Source organism: Schistocerca serialis, chromosome 1 (assembly GCF_023864345.2).
Source record: "Schistocerca serialis cubense isolate TAMUIC-IGC-003099 chromosome 1, iqSchSeri2.2, whole genome shotgun sequence".
In the NCBI taxonomy this organism is placed as follows: domain Eukaryota; kingdom Metazoa; phylum Arthropoda; class Insecta; order Orthoptera; family Acrididae; genus Schistocerca; species Schistocerca serialis.
This window is the reverse complement of record NC_064638.1, coordinates 1,109,134,894-1,109,148,888: the sequence shown is the minus strand read 5'-3', so window position 1 is coordinate 1,109,148,888 and position 13,995 is coordinate 1,109,134,894. Positions and strand designations below refer to the sequence as shown.

The 13,995-nt window shown below is 42.1% G+C and overlaps 1 protein-coding gene across 1 annotated transcript in view; it reads left to right on the top strand.

The window, feature by feature from the left end:
* LOC126416684 (DNA primase small subunit) overlaps window positions 1–13,995 on the top strand; it is an 87,960-nt gene that overhangs the window by 33,938 nt on the left and 40,027 nt on the right. Inside the window, exons 3-4 of the mRNA XM_050084492.1 lie at window positions 1,627–1,802; window positions 1,884–2,082. Coding sequence (XP_049940449.1) covers window positions 1,627–1,802; window positions 1,884–2,082 — 375 coding nt within the window. The remainder of the gene's footprint in view (window positions 1–1,626; window positions 1,803–1,883; window positions 2,083–13,995) is intronic.

Here is a 13,995-nt window from a genome sequence, read left to right as displayed (position 1 = left end):
TCCGGGTTACAGGACTGGAGTAGGTGGTGGTGGGAGGGTGCATGGGACAGGTTTTGCATCGGGGGCGGTTACAAGGATAGGAGCCAGAGGGTAGGGAAGGTGGTTTGGGGATTTCGTAGGGATGAACTAACAGGTTACGAAGGTTAGGTGGACGGCGGAAAGACACTCTTGGCGGAGTGGGGAGGATTTCATGAAGGATGGATCTCATTTCAGGGCAGGATTTGAGGAAGTCGTATCCCTGCTGGAGAGCCACATTCAGAGTCTGGTCCAGTCCTGGAAAGTATCCTGTCACAAGTGGGGCACTTTTGTGGTTCTTCTGTGGGGGATTCTGGGTTTGAGGGGACGAGGAAGTGGCTCTGGTTATTTGCTTTTGTACCAGGTCGGGAGGGCAGTCCCGCAACTACCCTCCCGACCTGGTACAAAAGCAAATAACCAGAGCCACTTCCTCGTCCCCTCAAACCCAGAATCCCCCACAGAAGAACCACAAAAGTGCCCCACTTGTGACAGGATACTTTCCAGGACTGGACCAGACTCTGAATGTGGCTCTCCAGCAGGGATACGACTTCCTCAAATCCTGCCCTGAAATGAGATCCATCCTTCATGAAATCCTCCCCACTCCGCCAAGAGTGTCTTTCCGCTGTCCACCTAACCTTCGTAACCTGTTAGTTCATCCCTACGAAATCCCCAAACCACCTTCCCTACCCTCTGGCTCCTATCCTTGTAACCGCCCCCGATGCAAAACCTGTCCCATGCACCCTCCCACCACCACCTACTCCAGTCCTGTAACCCGGAAGGTGTACACGATCAGAGGCAGAGCCACGTGTGAAAGCACCCACGTGATTTACCAACTGACCTGCCTACACTGTGATGCATTCTATGTGGGAATGACCAGCAACAAACTGTCCATTCGCATGAATGGACACAGGCAGACAGTGTTTGTTGGTAATGAGGATCACCCTGTGGCTAAACATGCCTTGGTGCACAGCCAGCACATCTTGGCACAGTGTTACACCGTCCGGGTTATCTGGATACTTCCCACCAACACCAACCTATCCGAACTCCGGAGATGGGAACTTGCCCTTCAGTATATCCTCTCTTCTCGTCATCCGCCAGGCCTCAATCTCCGCTAATTTCAAGTTGCCGCCACTCATACCTCACCTGTCTTTCAACAACTTCTTTGCCTCTCCACTTCTACCTCGACTGACATCTCTGCCCAAACTCTTTGTCTTTAAATATGTCTGCTTGTGTCTGTATGTGTGGATGGATATGTGCGTGTGTGCGAGTGTATACCTGTCCTTTTTTCCCCCTAAGGTAAGTCTTTCCGCTCCCGGGATTGGAATGACTCCTTACCCTCTCCCTTAAAACCCACTTCCTTTCGTCTTCCCCTCTCCTTCCCTCTTTCCTGATGAGGCAACAGTTTGTTGTGAAAGCTTGAATTTTGTGTGTATGTTTGTGTTTGTTTGTGTGTCTATCGACCTGCCAGCGCTTTTGTTCGGTAAGTCACCTCATCTTTGTTTTTATATATAATTTTTCCCACGTGGAATGTTTCCTTCAATTATATTGATATCAAAAAATATATATTTTTATGTGTGCTCGCATTTCAATGCGTGCTACATTCTTTTCCAGGCCTAAAGATCATCGCTCAGTTTCACTTTTTCAACCACTGGAAAAAGAACTTGTGTTTGATATTGATATGACGGATTATGATGAAGTGCGTTCATGCTGCAGTGGTGCAGATGTCTGCATTAAATGCTGGCGATTTATGAGTGTTGCTTGCAAGGTGTTAGATGCTGCCCTTAGAGGTATTATTCCGTTTCCAAAAATTTGCATATCAGAAATTAATACATTTATAATGGCTTTAACTATGAAGTACCTCATTTCAGATGACTTTGGTTTTAAGCACCTTTTATGGGTTTTCTCTGGACGAAGAGGTGTACATTGTTGGGTATGTGATGGAGCAGCACGTAAGTTAGATGCATCAGCGAGGTCTGCAGTTGCTGAGTACTTGACACTTATATCTGGAGGAGATGGACAGGCAAAGAAAGTGTCATTTCCAGGTGACAGACTCCACAGCTCTATCAAGTAAGTTTATTGCACAGTTTTCCTGTTTGTAACGGTTCCATATTTTATCAAATAGCATTACAAAACTCTCATTTTTAAATGCCTGTTAAGTTGTTGTTGTTGTTGTTGTTGTTGTCTTCAGTCCCAGGACCGATTTGATGCAGCTCTTTACACTAGTATATCATGTGCAAGCCACTTTGTCTCTGCATAAGTACTGCAGCCTACATCCGTTTGAACTTGCTTACTGTTTTTGGGAGCTCAGTGAAAGCTATTCTGTATGATGGCTAATAGACATCTGAAAGATGATTCAAGTTTCACCTCTTATCTCACTGTCTGCCTCTTCATAGCATGGAACGTCCTGTTACGCTCTTCTCTTTGTTGGTGTTAGTACTTTAGGGTTACAGAATTTCAACTAGTCTGTTATTCGTAGTATGGTTAATTCAGTAATGATGCAATCACCTGATTTATTTTAATTGCTAATGCTGCTTCTTCTCAATAATAATTCGCTTTGTGCTACTATACAAAAATTTCTGTCTGTCAACAAAACAAGACTGCAAGAGAGTGAGTGATTTGTAAAAAGTTTTATTTGTTTATCAGTCAAGCTAAGTGAGAAATTGCTTAACATATATTGTTAATATTGCAGCTAAAGGATGTTTGTTTCATGTCTTTGGACCACTGTATAATTAAATAGTTTGCTGCCTGAAGACTTTACAATGCTGCCAGCACAGATGAGACAAAGGTTTTCTTTCTGTTGCACTAGCTCTTCTGTGCTGCTTGTTTGTCAACAGAAAGGGGGTTGGTATTTACAGATGACTGAGTATCAAGTCTCAGAAATTGTTCTTCCCTGATTCTGCTGCTATATGCTGCGAAAAGATCAAATCAGTTAGCAAATCACCTCCATTGCTCTGGGCTCAGTGTAATTCAATATTCACGAATCGAATGGACAGTCGTGCTCCTTTATTACCTCAAAATTTAACAGTGCGTATCTTCAGTATACACCGTGTCACTTATTGTTTATCATTTACACTCGCTTTCAGCAAAGTCATTCCACTTAATCAAAAATTAATGCTTGTTCAGAATACTATATTTCAGTCTTTTCTAAGCATTTAACCACTCACATAAAATACACATTTGAAAATTTGTTTCTGGGCAATTTTACACTACCAGTTTTATAACTACTACAATAAACATACTTGAACTTTCTGATCTCTACATCGTTGTGCAGCTCCCATGACAGTAGGTTATTATATCTCGTAAATATCACAGAGCATTTCCATTGGAATAGGACTAAATGTAAAACTTCTAAGATCTTGGTAGCAATACAGTCCTTTCACCTTTCCTGAGTTCAGGTAGCCCAGTATATATGCATTTGGGCTTAGAATTCTCACAGTAACATATGGGTCTGTCTGCCTATACTCTCTATTTCTCTGGTTTTCAATTCAGCAAAGATAATGTCAGATGATTACGTATTTAGACTGTGTCTCCAACTTAAAAATTGTGTGATGTGCTTCCCATAAAACTTTTTTCGTTGTTCATCCTTGAAACTGAGGTTAATTATTGCTTATCTAATTTTACCCTTGCATGATACTGTTCTTTTACTTCGGTAGGGCTCCTGATCATCTATTGTGCATGTTTGCCCCAATGTAAGCTCTTGTGGCATGTAACCACTCAACATTTGTTCCAACTAATCCATAATTTCTTCAAAAATGTGTAGATAGCCTATCCTTAGGCTCTTGTGTTTTGAGCATGCTCGGTTCAATTCTCTTGAAACACAATTAGCAGGATTTGCTTCTAGATGAAATTTTGAAATGAGTATTTGCCAAATATCGTTCTATTTCAGAAAAGTGTTCCTTACCTCACTGGTGAATTGTCCCCAGTATCGACAGAATAATGTCAGATTTGCTTGCAATGATTAAATAATTATACATGTTCCTAATAACTGATATGGTGATGGCATTCTTCAGCACATTGGCTTCACATACTTAGTGAAAATATCAAAGATCGCATGTACATACTTCATACCTCCTCTTGCCCTGGTTACAGGTCAACATGTGTTAACTAATACAGTTTCTGATTTATTTATTTATTTATTTTTAATGGGATGCAGCTCACATCTTCTGCATTTACTGAGTGGTTTACTTTTCTGGCAGATAATTCACATACTCAAAAATGTTTTGTATTTGCTTTTAGTATATAGCCAACTTTTTTTCACATTTAGCCACACCTAAATGCCCCCAGCTGTAATAAGTATGTCGAACTAATTTTTCCTCTGATTCATGCAGAGTGCATACCATCTAGTGATCACTTTTGACACACTGCCAGTAGAACAGAATGTCATGACTGATGATGTAATATTGACGCAGTTTGTTCTCACACCTTAATTTCTCTCATACTTCTTGCCAGTGCAGATCCTGTTCTTGAAACTCAGCCATGTGCTGACACGTATCCAAGAAATATCGCCAGTAACACTTACACTTTATCAGTAAAATCCTGACATCCAGGTTAGGTTCAGAATTTACAGGCATGCCATTCATACCTTCAATTAACCATGATAATGTGTCCACAGTTACATTTTGTTCTGTCTTGATGAAAACTACTCTAAAGTCATACCTTTGAAGGAAAAGAATTATCTACTGAGCCGTGGGTGGACCAGCTCACAACTCAAAAGTAAACTTAAAGCATTATGGTATATAAACACCTTAGTATTAGTAGATAGTAATGGAAGCTGAGGAATCCCCGTTCAATTGCAGATGCTTCTAATTCAGTCAGTGAATAGGCCTGTTCACACATGTGTATGGCTCAGCTTCGAGCTCCTATAGTACAAAAGGTCAGCTTTCCATTAATTTCGTAAATTTGGAATAGATAACGCCCCAAGCCAATACCTAAAGTATCAATAATGGGTGTGAATTCCATATTCATATGAGAATGGTACACCATTCTAGCATATTGCAACTCTATCTTATGTCTTCAAAAGCTCATTGGAATTTGTCAGTCCATTCACACACAGTACTGTAAATGATGTAGCCCACAGTTGTGTTTCACAGTTCTTTACTTTCAGTTCACAACCCCCAATATTACACAGTTATATGACCAGGTCACTATTGGTTAACTTTTGATAAGCCGCACTAATAGTTTGCAGGCAAACATCAGCATATTGCTACAATAGTTTGCTGTTGAACATCTATGAGCAGTAAATAACTAACAACACAGTTCACTTTTTCTCAAATAAATTTAACAGACACTGTCATTGTTTAAACACTTGGCCTATTTATGTTACACTAATTTCACTGTTCAGTTGAGGCATTACTCTAAATGATACAGACTTCCCGTCTGAAAATCGGCCATGGACTGACTGTCGCGGGACCAAAAATTGGGCCTTTATGTATCCTCACAATAACAGGTATTGAAACTATACATTGTTCGATGTTTAAGTTACAGAAATTACAATTAAAACATAAGTCATTCAATTAACTGAATCTATTGAAAAAATCTTCCTTTTAACAGTTCCTTCTGCCACAAAGATTAGGCCGAATTACTTATTTAAATAATGAATTTAACAGATATAGTTACACAAACAATACTTTTGACAAACCTCGTAATTATTTTGGAATTAAGGACTAGCTTTGCTAATATGTTTTCGAATAGAGCCAAATAAATACTTTAATAATTCTAGTAGTTCTTCCAAATGTTTATAATTATTACAGAACTTATATTTGTTTATAAGTCAACAATAGAATCTAAATCACGAAACAATTACCGATTTCATCAGAATTTCTTCTTGGTACCATACACTTGTAGTGCGTCGGCTGCTCACAGGCGGCATTCTTTTGAGTCTTGAACCATCTCTTCAAAGTTGTTGATGCCAGTCCATGTCTTGATATTCTGTGACGATGATTGCTTCTTTCTACCTGGTGGGTGCTTTCCTTCTATTCTGCTTTCTAGAATTAATTGCAGAAGTTCATTTTTCTTTCCTCTCATAAGGTGCCACAGGTACAAAGTCTTTCTTCCTTTAATTGGCCCCATTAGTTCTCTATCCATTCCGGCTCTACGCAGCACTTCAGCATTGCTCACTTTCTCAATCCATGGTATTTTTAGTAATCAGTGCAAGAATGACATTTCTGTTGCTTCTGATCCCTTTACAGAAGGTGCTTTAATTGACCAAGTTTCCGCACCATAGAGTAGGATGGGGATAACATAGTGTTGTATCACCCTTATTCTCAGATGGAGCGGCTTGTCTGTGTATATCAGCACATTCGTAGCTTTCAGAACGTTTCTTTGGCAATACCACAGTGAATCTTAATTTCCTCATCACAATCAAGTTTTGAGTTGTAGCACAGATCCTAGATATTTAAATCTGGTTACTTTCTCAATTTTACTACCATTAATGACAAGGACTCATTTTGACCAGCGGTTCTTTCAATTGATATCCATTTAGTTTTCTTGGCATGTATTCTGCCACCAAAATGCTGACCAGCTTTATCTATTTCTGTAAGTATTTTCTGTAGCTTGGCTACGGATGGCGCAAAAAAAGCGGAGTCATCAGCATACCCTAAGTTCCAGATCTTCACTCCATTTACTTTTATACCGAATAATTCTGAGTCTTGACTGGATTGAAATATCTTGTCTAGATACAAGTTGAACACTAATGGGGATAGTATACAGCCCTGGCGGACTCCTTTCGGTATTTTCATAGATTCTGTTTCAGAATTTTTGTTAATTCTGACCTCTGCTCTTTGATTCCAGTATAATTGCTGGATGATTCTTATGTCCTTACCATCCGATCCTGTTTCTCATAAGATTGTGATTAAGGGGGTCATGCATATAACAAAAGATATTAACTAGGAATATTCAGACTAAATTAGGAAATTGATTACATACACAACACTAAGAACAAAATTATATCTGGTGCTATATATATTAAGACTGAGGGCCAACCTTTCTCTTATATGAAAATGCAGATTGTACTCATATATGTTAATGGTCATTATAGTTCAATTCTTTTATCTTGGCGGCTCGTGCATGCCCGCCCAGACGCGGGAGATTGCTGCGTTGCCAGTTGCACACGACGCACGCGCCAATAGAAGCAGCGCCATAGTATAGCATAGTTTGCAAGCTTACGTTTAGGGGGGAGCGCGCAGTTCATGAAGTAAAGCCACCACGGCCGCATTAACCCTTTTGCTGCTACAAAGACGTGCTCCCTGCATTCCGCGCTGTGCGCGATTTTGTCACTGCACTGCTCGTCTGTGCAGACACATCGTGTTCCGACTGCTTTGACACTCTTATCAATCGATTCCACAAAAACTATTTGGCCCAAAAATTAGATTTTTACCTATCTTCTTGACTGATACCTTCCCCCCATAAATGACTTAATTTTGTTTCGATGTTCAACGCAGTTATTATGCAGCATTAAATATAGTAAACCATTGCACGAAATTTTGAAGAGTTTGCAGAGGTAAAAGTCCATAGAGTATACTTTCCGTATGGTCGATTTTAGTTGCCACAATGTTGAGAATGAAATGTGGACAAGATACCTAAATTTCATATAAAATTTACTGTATAACAATAGCTCATTTAAGTACCACATAGGTGTCGTATGTAATATTGAGAAATATTACGTCTTTCACGACTGTAACAAAAGTTTTATTTACACTGAGCATGTTTGGCTTTATTTTTAAGCACTTCAATCAATCAAAAGGAAGTAGACAAAATACATTAAACAAAACTGTGGACTTACAAAAACATTAGGACTTGAATATACCGTCTATCAGTGAAGTGCTCTGAGCTATGTCAAATATAATTTTTGTGTGTGGCACACACAAACATCATTTATTTGCTAAAACACTGATCTGCCAACACAAACATTGAATATTGTGTTACCGCAGCACAAAACTACGAAAGGTGATGACAAATTCCTGTCCACTGAAGATGCTTCAAAAGAGAGAAACGCGTCTGGTCTAAATAAGCCCCTTATTACAGTTGCAGAAGGGGAATATATTTCAGTACCATTGGTAAAACTGCGACTGTGGAACAAAAACAAGAAAGAGAACATGAGTACCATTGTCTATGTGCCATACCTTTCCTTGATTGAAGTGCTTTAAAATAAAGCCAAACGCGACCGGTGTAAATAATACTTTTATTACAGTCGCGAAAGACGGAATATTTCCCAATATTACATATTACACCTATGTCGTACTTAAATTAAATGAGATATTGTTATACAGTAAATTTTATATGAAATTTAGGTATCTTGTCCCCATTTCATTTTCAACATTGTGGCAACTAAAATCGACCATACGGAAAGTATACGCTATGGACTTCTACCTCTGCAAACTCTTCAAAATTTCGTGCAATGGTTTACTACATTTAATGCTGCATAATAACTGCATTGAACATCGAAACAAAATTAAGTCATTTATGGGGGGAAGGTATCAGTCATGAAGACGTGTAAAAATCAAATTTTTGGGCCAAATAGTTTTTGTGAAATCGAATGATAAGTGTGTCAAAGCAGTGGGAACACCATGTGTCTGCACAGGCGAGCAGTGCAGTGATGACAAAATCGTGCACAGCGCGGAATGCGGCGAGCATGTGTCTGCAGCAGCGAAAGGGTTAATGAAGAGACATAGCACTAGAAATTTCAAAAAATTGCATTCAAACGAATATAATTCGTGAAGTAAGGCACTTCGATATTGTTTTTAAATAATGAAAATATTAAGCACCGCACAAGATTTGAACTCATAACCTTTCGCGTAACAGCCCAACTCCTTAACCGTTACGCTAACGCACCTCGTCTGACTACATAACGCCATGAGGACTATAACACGTCACGCAAAATACTGACAAACACTGTTGGTATGACTATGAATTACTCACGCTTCGTCGAAGTACAATAGGAAATAAACAATTACCGTTGTTCTTTATTGTGAAAAAGCGGTTCGTGAGAGTGGTACAAACACCTTTCCTTGCTATCGCCTGAATTAGGAGTCTTATTGCTTGTTTGGTTTAATTAATTAATAGAATATGAAGCAATTGGTATAAAGAATGCTTTTTCCAAACTTTCTATAAAAGAATGTCTGCTATCAAGACATTGCTTTTGTTCAATTACTTTATTTATGACTGAACGTTTCTAAAACTGAAGACACTCGTCCATGCTCTGCACTGCAGTCGAGATGTGACAACGTCGTTCTCTGTTCATTGGCTGACTGTGTTTTGTGACGTCACATGCGCAGAACGAACCTAAACTCGGCCGCCAACATAAATGACGCGCACTTTAGTCAAAAATGGAAAAATGAATTTAAGGATGGAGATGGCAAAACGAGAGAGGAAGTAAAGAACCCCTGCTTGCTTCATCACAACTGAGTGTTCAGTCATGCATTGTCAATAAAAATTCCAGAGTTTGAGGAACAATCTCAGAAAACTTCTAATGGCACTGACCACCTCTGAATCTGGCACAGTTCCTTCCAATGTCAGTACATGTCCTACATATTTCACTTGATTCTGACCAAATTTAAATTTGATGACATTTAATGTTGCTTGCACTCCTGTCTTAATTAGTTCTAAGTTTATGTTGCAACTAACAGATCATCCACATAAACATCAACTTTTTCCTGTAAGTCTTCTCCTAAAACTCATGCTAATACAGCAATGAAAATTTCTCCACATAAATTAAGCCAAATGGTAGAAATCAAAATGATAGTTGTGATCTGCAAATCTAAACACAGTATATTTTCTTGAACCTTTCTCTAAATTGTTCTGCCAGTATGATGAATGTAAATCAATACTTCCGTACAAGGCTACACACTGGATAAACATGTCCAGAAAAGCCGGTGTAACACAAATTGATATGAGCCTTTGCAAGAGGGCTCTACACCATAAAGAGGGCCACTTGCAGCAATTCACTGGCACAGCATTGTTCCAAGGCACACACTGGGCGTTGCTGCCCACCTCCTGGTCGTTGCCAGGCTAGTTACCAAAAGGAGAGTCACTTTGGCATGCACCATATGTGACACTTGCAGTAGCAACACCACAACAAACCTGCTTGGTCTGGTGTGTATAAATACTGGCCTTCTGATCAGGCAGGCCACTGAATTCATAAATCACCCCCAGGGGGCTCACCACTTTTTGGTGAGTACGTGCTTGGCGACCACGATACCCCAGCCCTCGCAGCACTGCTTCTCTGTAAGTGCTGCTTGTCTCCTCTCTTCTGTTCTTTTCCCCTCTCTTGGGGAGATGTCTCGTGCCTCCATGGGCTCATGAAGCTCATTTGCATTGGTTTACTTGTAGGTCTCTTTTCTCTTGTACTGCTGTTTCCCTATACTGTTCTTTCCCTGTATCGCTCTTTCCCTACACTGCTCTTTTCCTGTATCAATCCTTCCCTGCAGTACTCTTTTCCTGTACTGCCCTTTCCTCGTCCTGCTCTTTCCTCGTTTTTCTCTTTCCCTGTTCAGTTTTCCCTATTCCACTCTTTCCTTGTTCATTTCTTTCCTTGTTCTGCTCTCCTTTTCCTCTGCTCTGGCGTTTTGAGGCCATCCTTCCTTTCTTCCTTTCCTCCTTATCTTTTTTTCTCCTCCCTGTGTGTGCCTGATGGCCACCCACATGTTTGACGCACAGCAGGAGACGGGGTAACAGGTGTTTCCCACCCCCGGGTTGGCATGTAGGGTCCCCACGTACCCCCTGGTACAGGCCAGGTCCAGAGAGGGGTGATTGCCTGAGCTGTTACCTTCCTCCTCTGCTGATTGGTCCCTCCATCTGTCGTTCGGGAAGTGTGGACAACCACCTAAGGCGAGGGGCTCCCCGTTGGAGGGCTCCTGCTGGAAGGAGTGCCCATCGGAGACGGTGGCAATCATGGGGGACTTCTTCCCAATGACTGATTTTCCTTCTCTTTCTCAGAGTGTTTCACATAAATGAAAGTGGAATGAGGCTCCTGCCTCAATGTCTCTTCCGTTGCGCCTCGATATCTAATAGTCTCACGTTTAGACGAAAACCAGACTTTTGTTTCTGTAAACCCCTTTGTTATACGGAAAGGCATGGATGGCATCACCGGCGCTGTGAAGTAATGCTCTTGTCTCCGAAATGGAATGCTGCTTTTGGAAATTGATAGTGCTCTCCAGGCCCAGAAACTGCTCGAGGCCCAAACCCTCAACGAATATCTTATAAAAGTGGAGGCTCACAGGACACTTAACTTGTCCCACGGTTTTATCTACACCCGGCTGTTGGATGCCTTGACAGAGGACGAAATAACTAATTATCTATCGGATCAGGGCGTTACTGCTGTTCATAGAGTTATGAAGAAGGAAGCTGCCGAATTGGTGCCCACTTGAACATTATTCCTGACTTTCAATAGTTTAACGCTTCCTACCAAGATCAAGGCAAGCTGTGAAGTCATCTCTGTGTGCCCTTTCATTCCCAATCCGTTGAGGTGTTACAAATGCCACCAGTTCAATCATACCACCATGTCATGTAAACATGCGGCCAAATGTGTCACTTGTAGCAGGGAAGCACACGAGGGCGCCTGTCCACCTTCTTCCCACCGCTGCATTAATTGTCATGGAGAACATGCTGCTTCTTCTCATTCTTGTCCCGTCTATCAAGATGAGCGGGCTGTTCAGGAGATAAGGGTGAAGGAGAAGGTACCTTTTTCTGTTGCCTGGAAACTGTCGGCGAGCTGTAAACCGAATGTCCCTTAGTCTGGAAGCTACAGCACCGTGTTAGCCTCTCCCCATCCCACAAAAAACATGGCTACGCAGACTTGTGACTTACAGTTCAGTTTGATGGTGGCAAAGTCGCCTCGCCTTCAAGCTAACACTCCGTCTCCTACTTCCCGGGCAGTAGATTCTGCTACCTATTCTTTGCCCTCACCGGCGAAGACGGTTACAATGCAGCCAGCGAACCATCAGTTCAAAAAGGACTATTCCCAGGAAGATTTCTTGCATACCTCGAGTTCGCAGCCATCTGGCTCTTCTGCCAATTGCCAAAAGCCAAAACAATCATCCAAATTCAAACAGTCTTCCCCCTCTCCGACTCATTGGCCCTCTTCAACTCGTCAGTCCATTTCAACTGACTGACACTGGGGAAGCTCCATTGATCCTGCTGAGTTGATGGACGAAGATGCTCCACCTGTTGATTTCAGTGGCCATCTTCCCTCAAGAGCTTGCCCTAAGTGGCCGTCTAGGTGAGTTTCTTCTTCATTCTCCGGTGTTCCTAAATTTTATGGCCCTTTTACAATGGAATATCCGTGGCCTTCGGTCTGACAGGGCGGACCCCCGGCTGCTCCTGTGATCGCAATGTCCGCTTGTCGTCTGTCTCCAAGAAACCAAGCTACGTACTCAAGACCATTTTGCCCTCTCCCATTTTACTTCACTCCGGATGGATCTTCCCCTTAGGGCGGGGATTCCTGTTCATGGTGGGGTCATACCGCTTCTATGAGATGAGATGATATTTGTTATCATCCTATTCCCTTGCACACTCACCTGCAAGCAGTTACTGCCCATGTTTTCCTTTCCAAATTTACCTTTTCCCTCTGCACCATTTAAATACCTTCGTCTTCCACTGTCACTAGGGCAGACCTGACACAGCTTGTTGCTCAGCATCCTCCACCCTTTCTGCTCCTCGGTGACACCAATGCCCATCATCCTCTTTGGGGCTCTCCTGTCGTCTGCCCGAGAGGTTCTCTTTTGGTGGATCTTCTTAATCATCTTAATCTTGTGTGCCTTAACACCGGCAAACTGATGTTTTCTGTCTGATTCCTCGCACACTTATTCCCACTTAGACCTCCCAATCTGCTATGCCCAGCTCGCTCGACATCTCGATTGGTGTGCTCTTGCCGATACTTACTCGAGTGACCACTTCCCTTGTGTGACTCGCCTGTACAACCATACCCCGCCACAGCAGCCTGCTCATTGGAAATTCTCTCTGCCTGACTGGAGGCTATATTCCTCCATTTCAGTCTTTGACGACTAACCGTTTCCCAGCTGTGATGATCAGGTTCAGCACCTGGTGGACGTTATTCTCTCGGCTGCCGAATCCTCTATTCCTCATACTATTACTTCTCCCCATCGGGTCCCGGTCCCTTCGTGGACTGTGGAGTGGAGCAATGCGGTTCGTGCCCGACGACGTGCACTTCACATCTTTCACCGCCATCCTACGTTAATGAACTGCATCCGCTACAAGCAACTACGTGTGCAGTGCCGTCGCACTATTAAGGAAAGCAAGAAAGCATGATGGGTTTCCTTCACCAGCTCGTTCATCAGTTTTACTCTGTCGTCTCTCTTTTGGGGTGGCCTGCGCTGGCTTTCTGGGTCTACTACCCACTCCCTGATCCCTGGTCTGACTGTGGCGGGAAACGTCATAGTTGACCCTGTAGATGTCTCCAAATGGGCCAGTACTTCGGGGAGGTTTCAAGCTCCACCCACTACCATCTGCCAGGCAGAGGAGGCTCGTGCAATCTCTTTTCTCTCTTTGAATCGAGAATGCTACAATACTGCTTTTACTATGAGGGAGCTCGAACATGCTCTCTTCTCATCCAGGTCTTCTGCTCCTGGCCCGATACAATCCACGTCCTCAAGCTGCAGAATCTTCCTCCTGTGGGAAAACGCTTTTTTCCTCGATACCTACAACTGTATTTGGACTGACTGTTTATTTCCCACACTTTAAAGTGAAGCGATTATTGTTCCACTACCTAAGCCTGGTAAAGATAAATCTCTTCCTTCCAGCAATCGTCCAATTTCCCTTACCAGCAGCATTTGTAATGTGATGGAACGCATGATCAATGGTCGATTGGTGTGGTGGCTGGAGTCACAGCATCTTCTCACTAATGCTCATTGTGGGTTCCGAAAGCAGTTGATCATGACGTCACCCTGTCGACATTCATCATGAATAATTTTCTGCAGAAGTGACAAACAGTGGCCATTTTCTTTGATTTGGAGAAAGCCTATGACA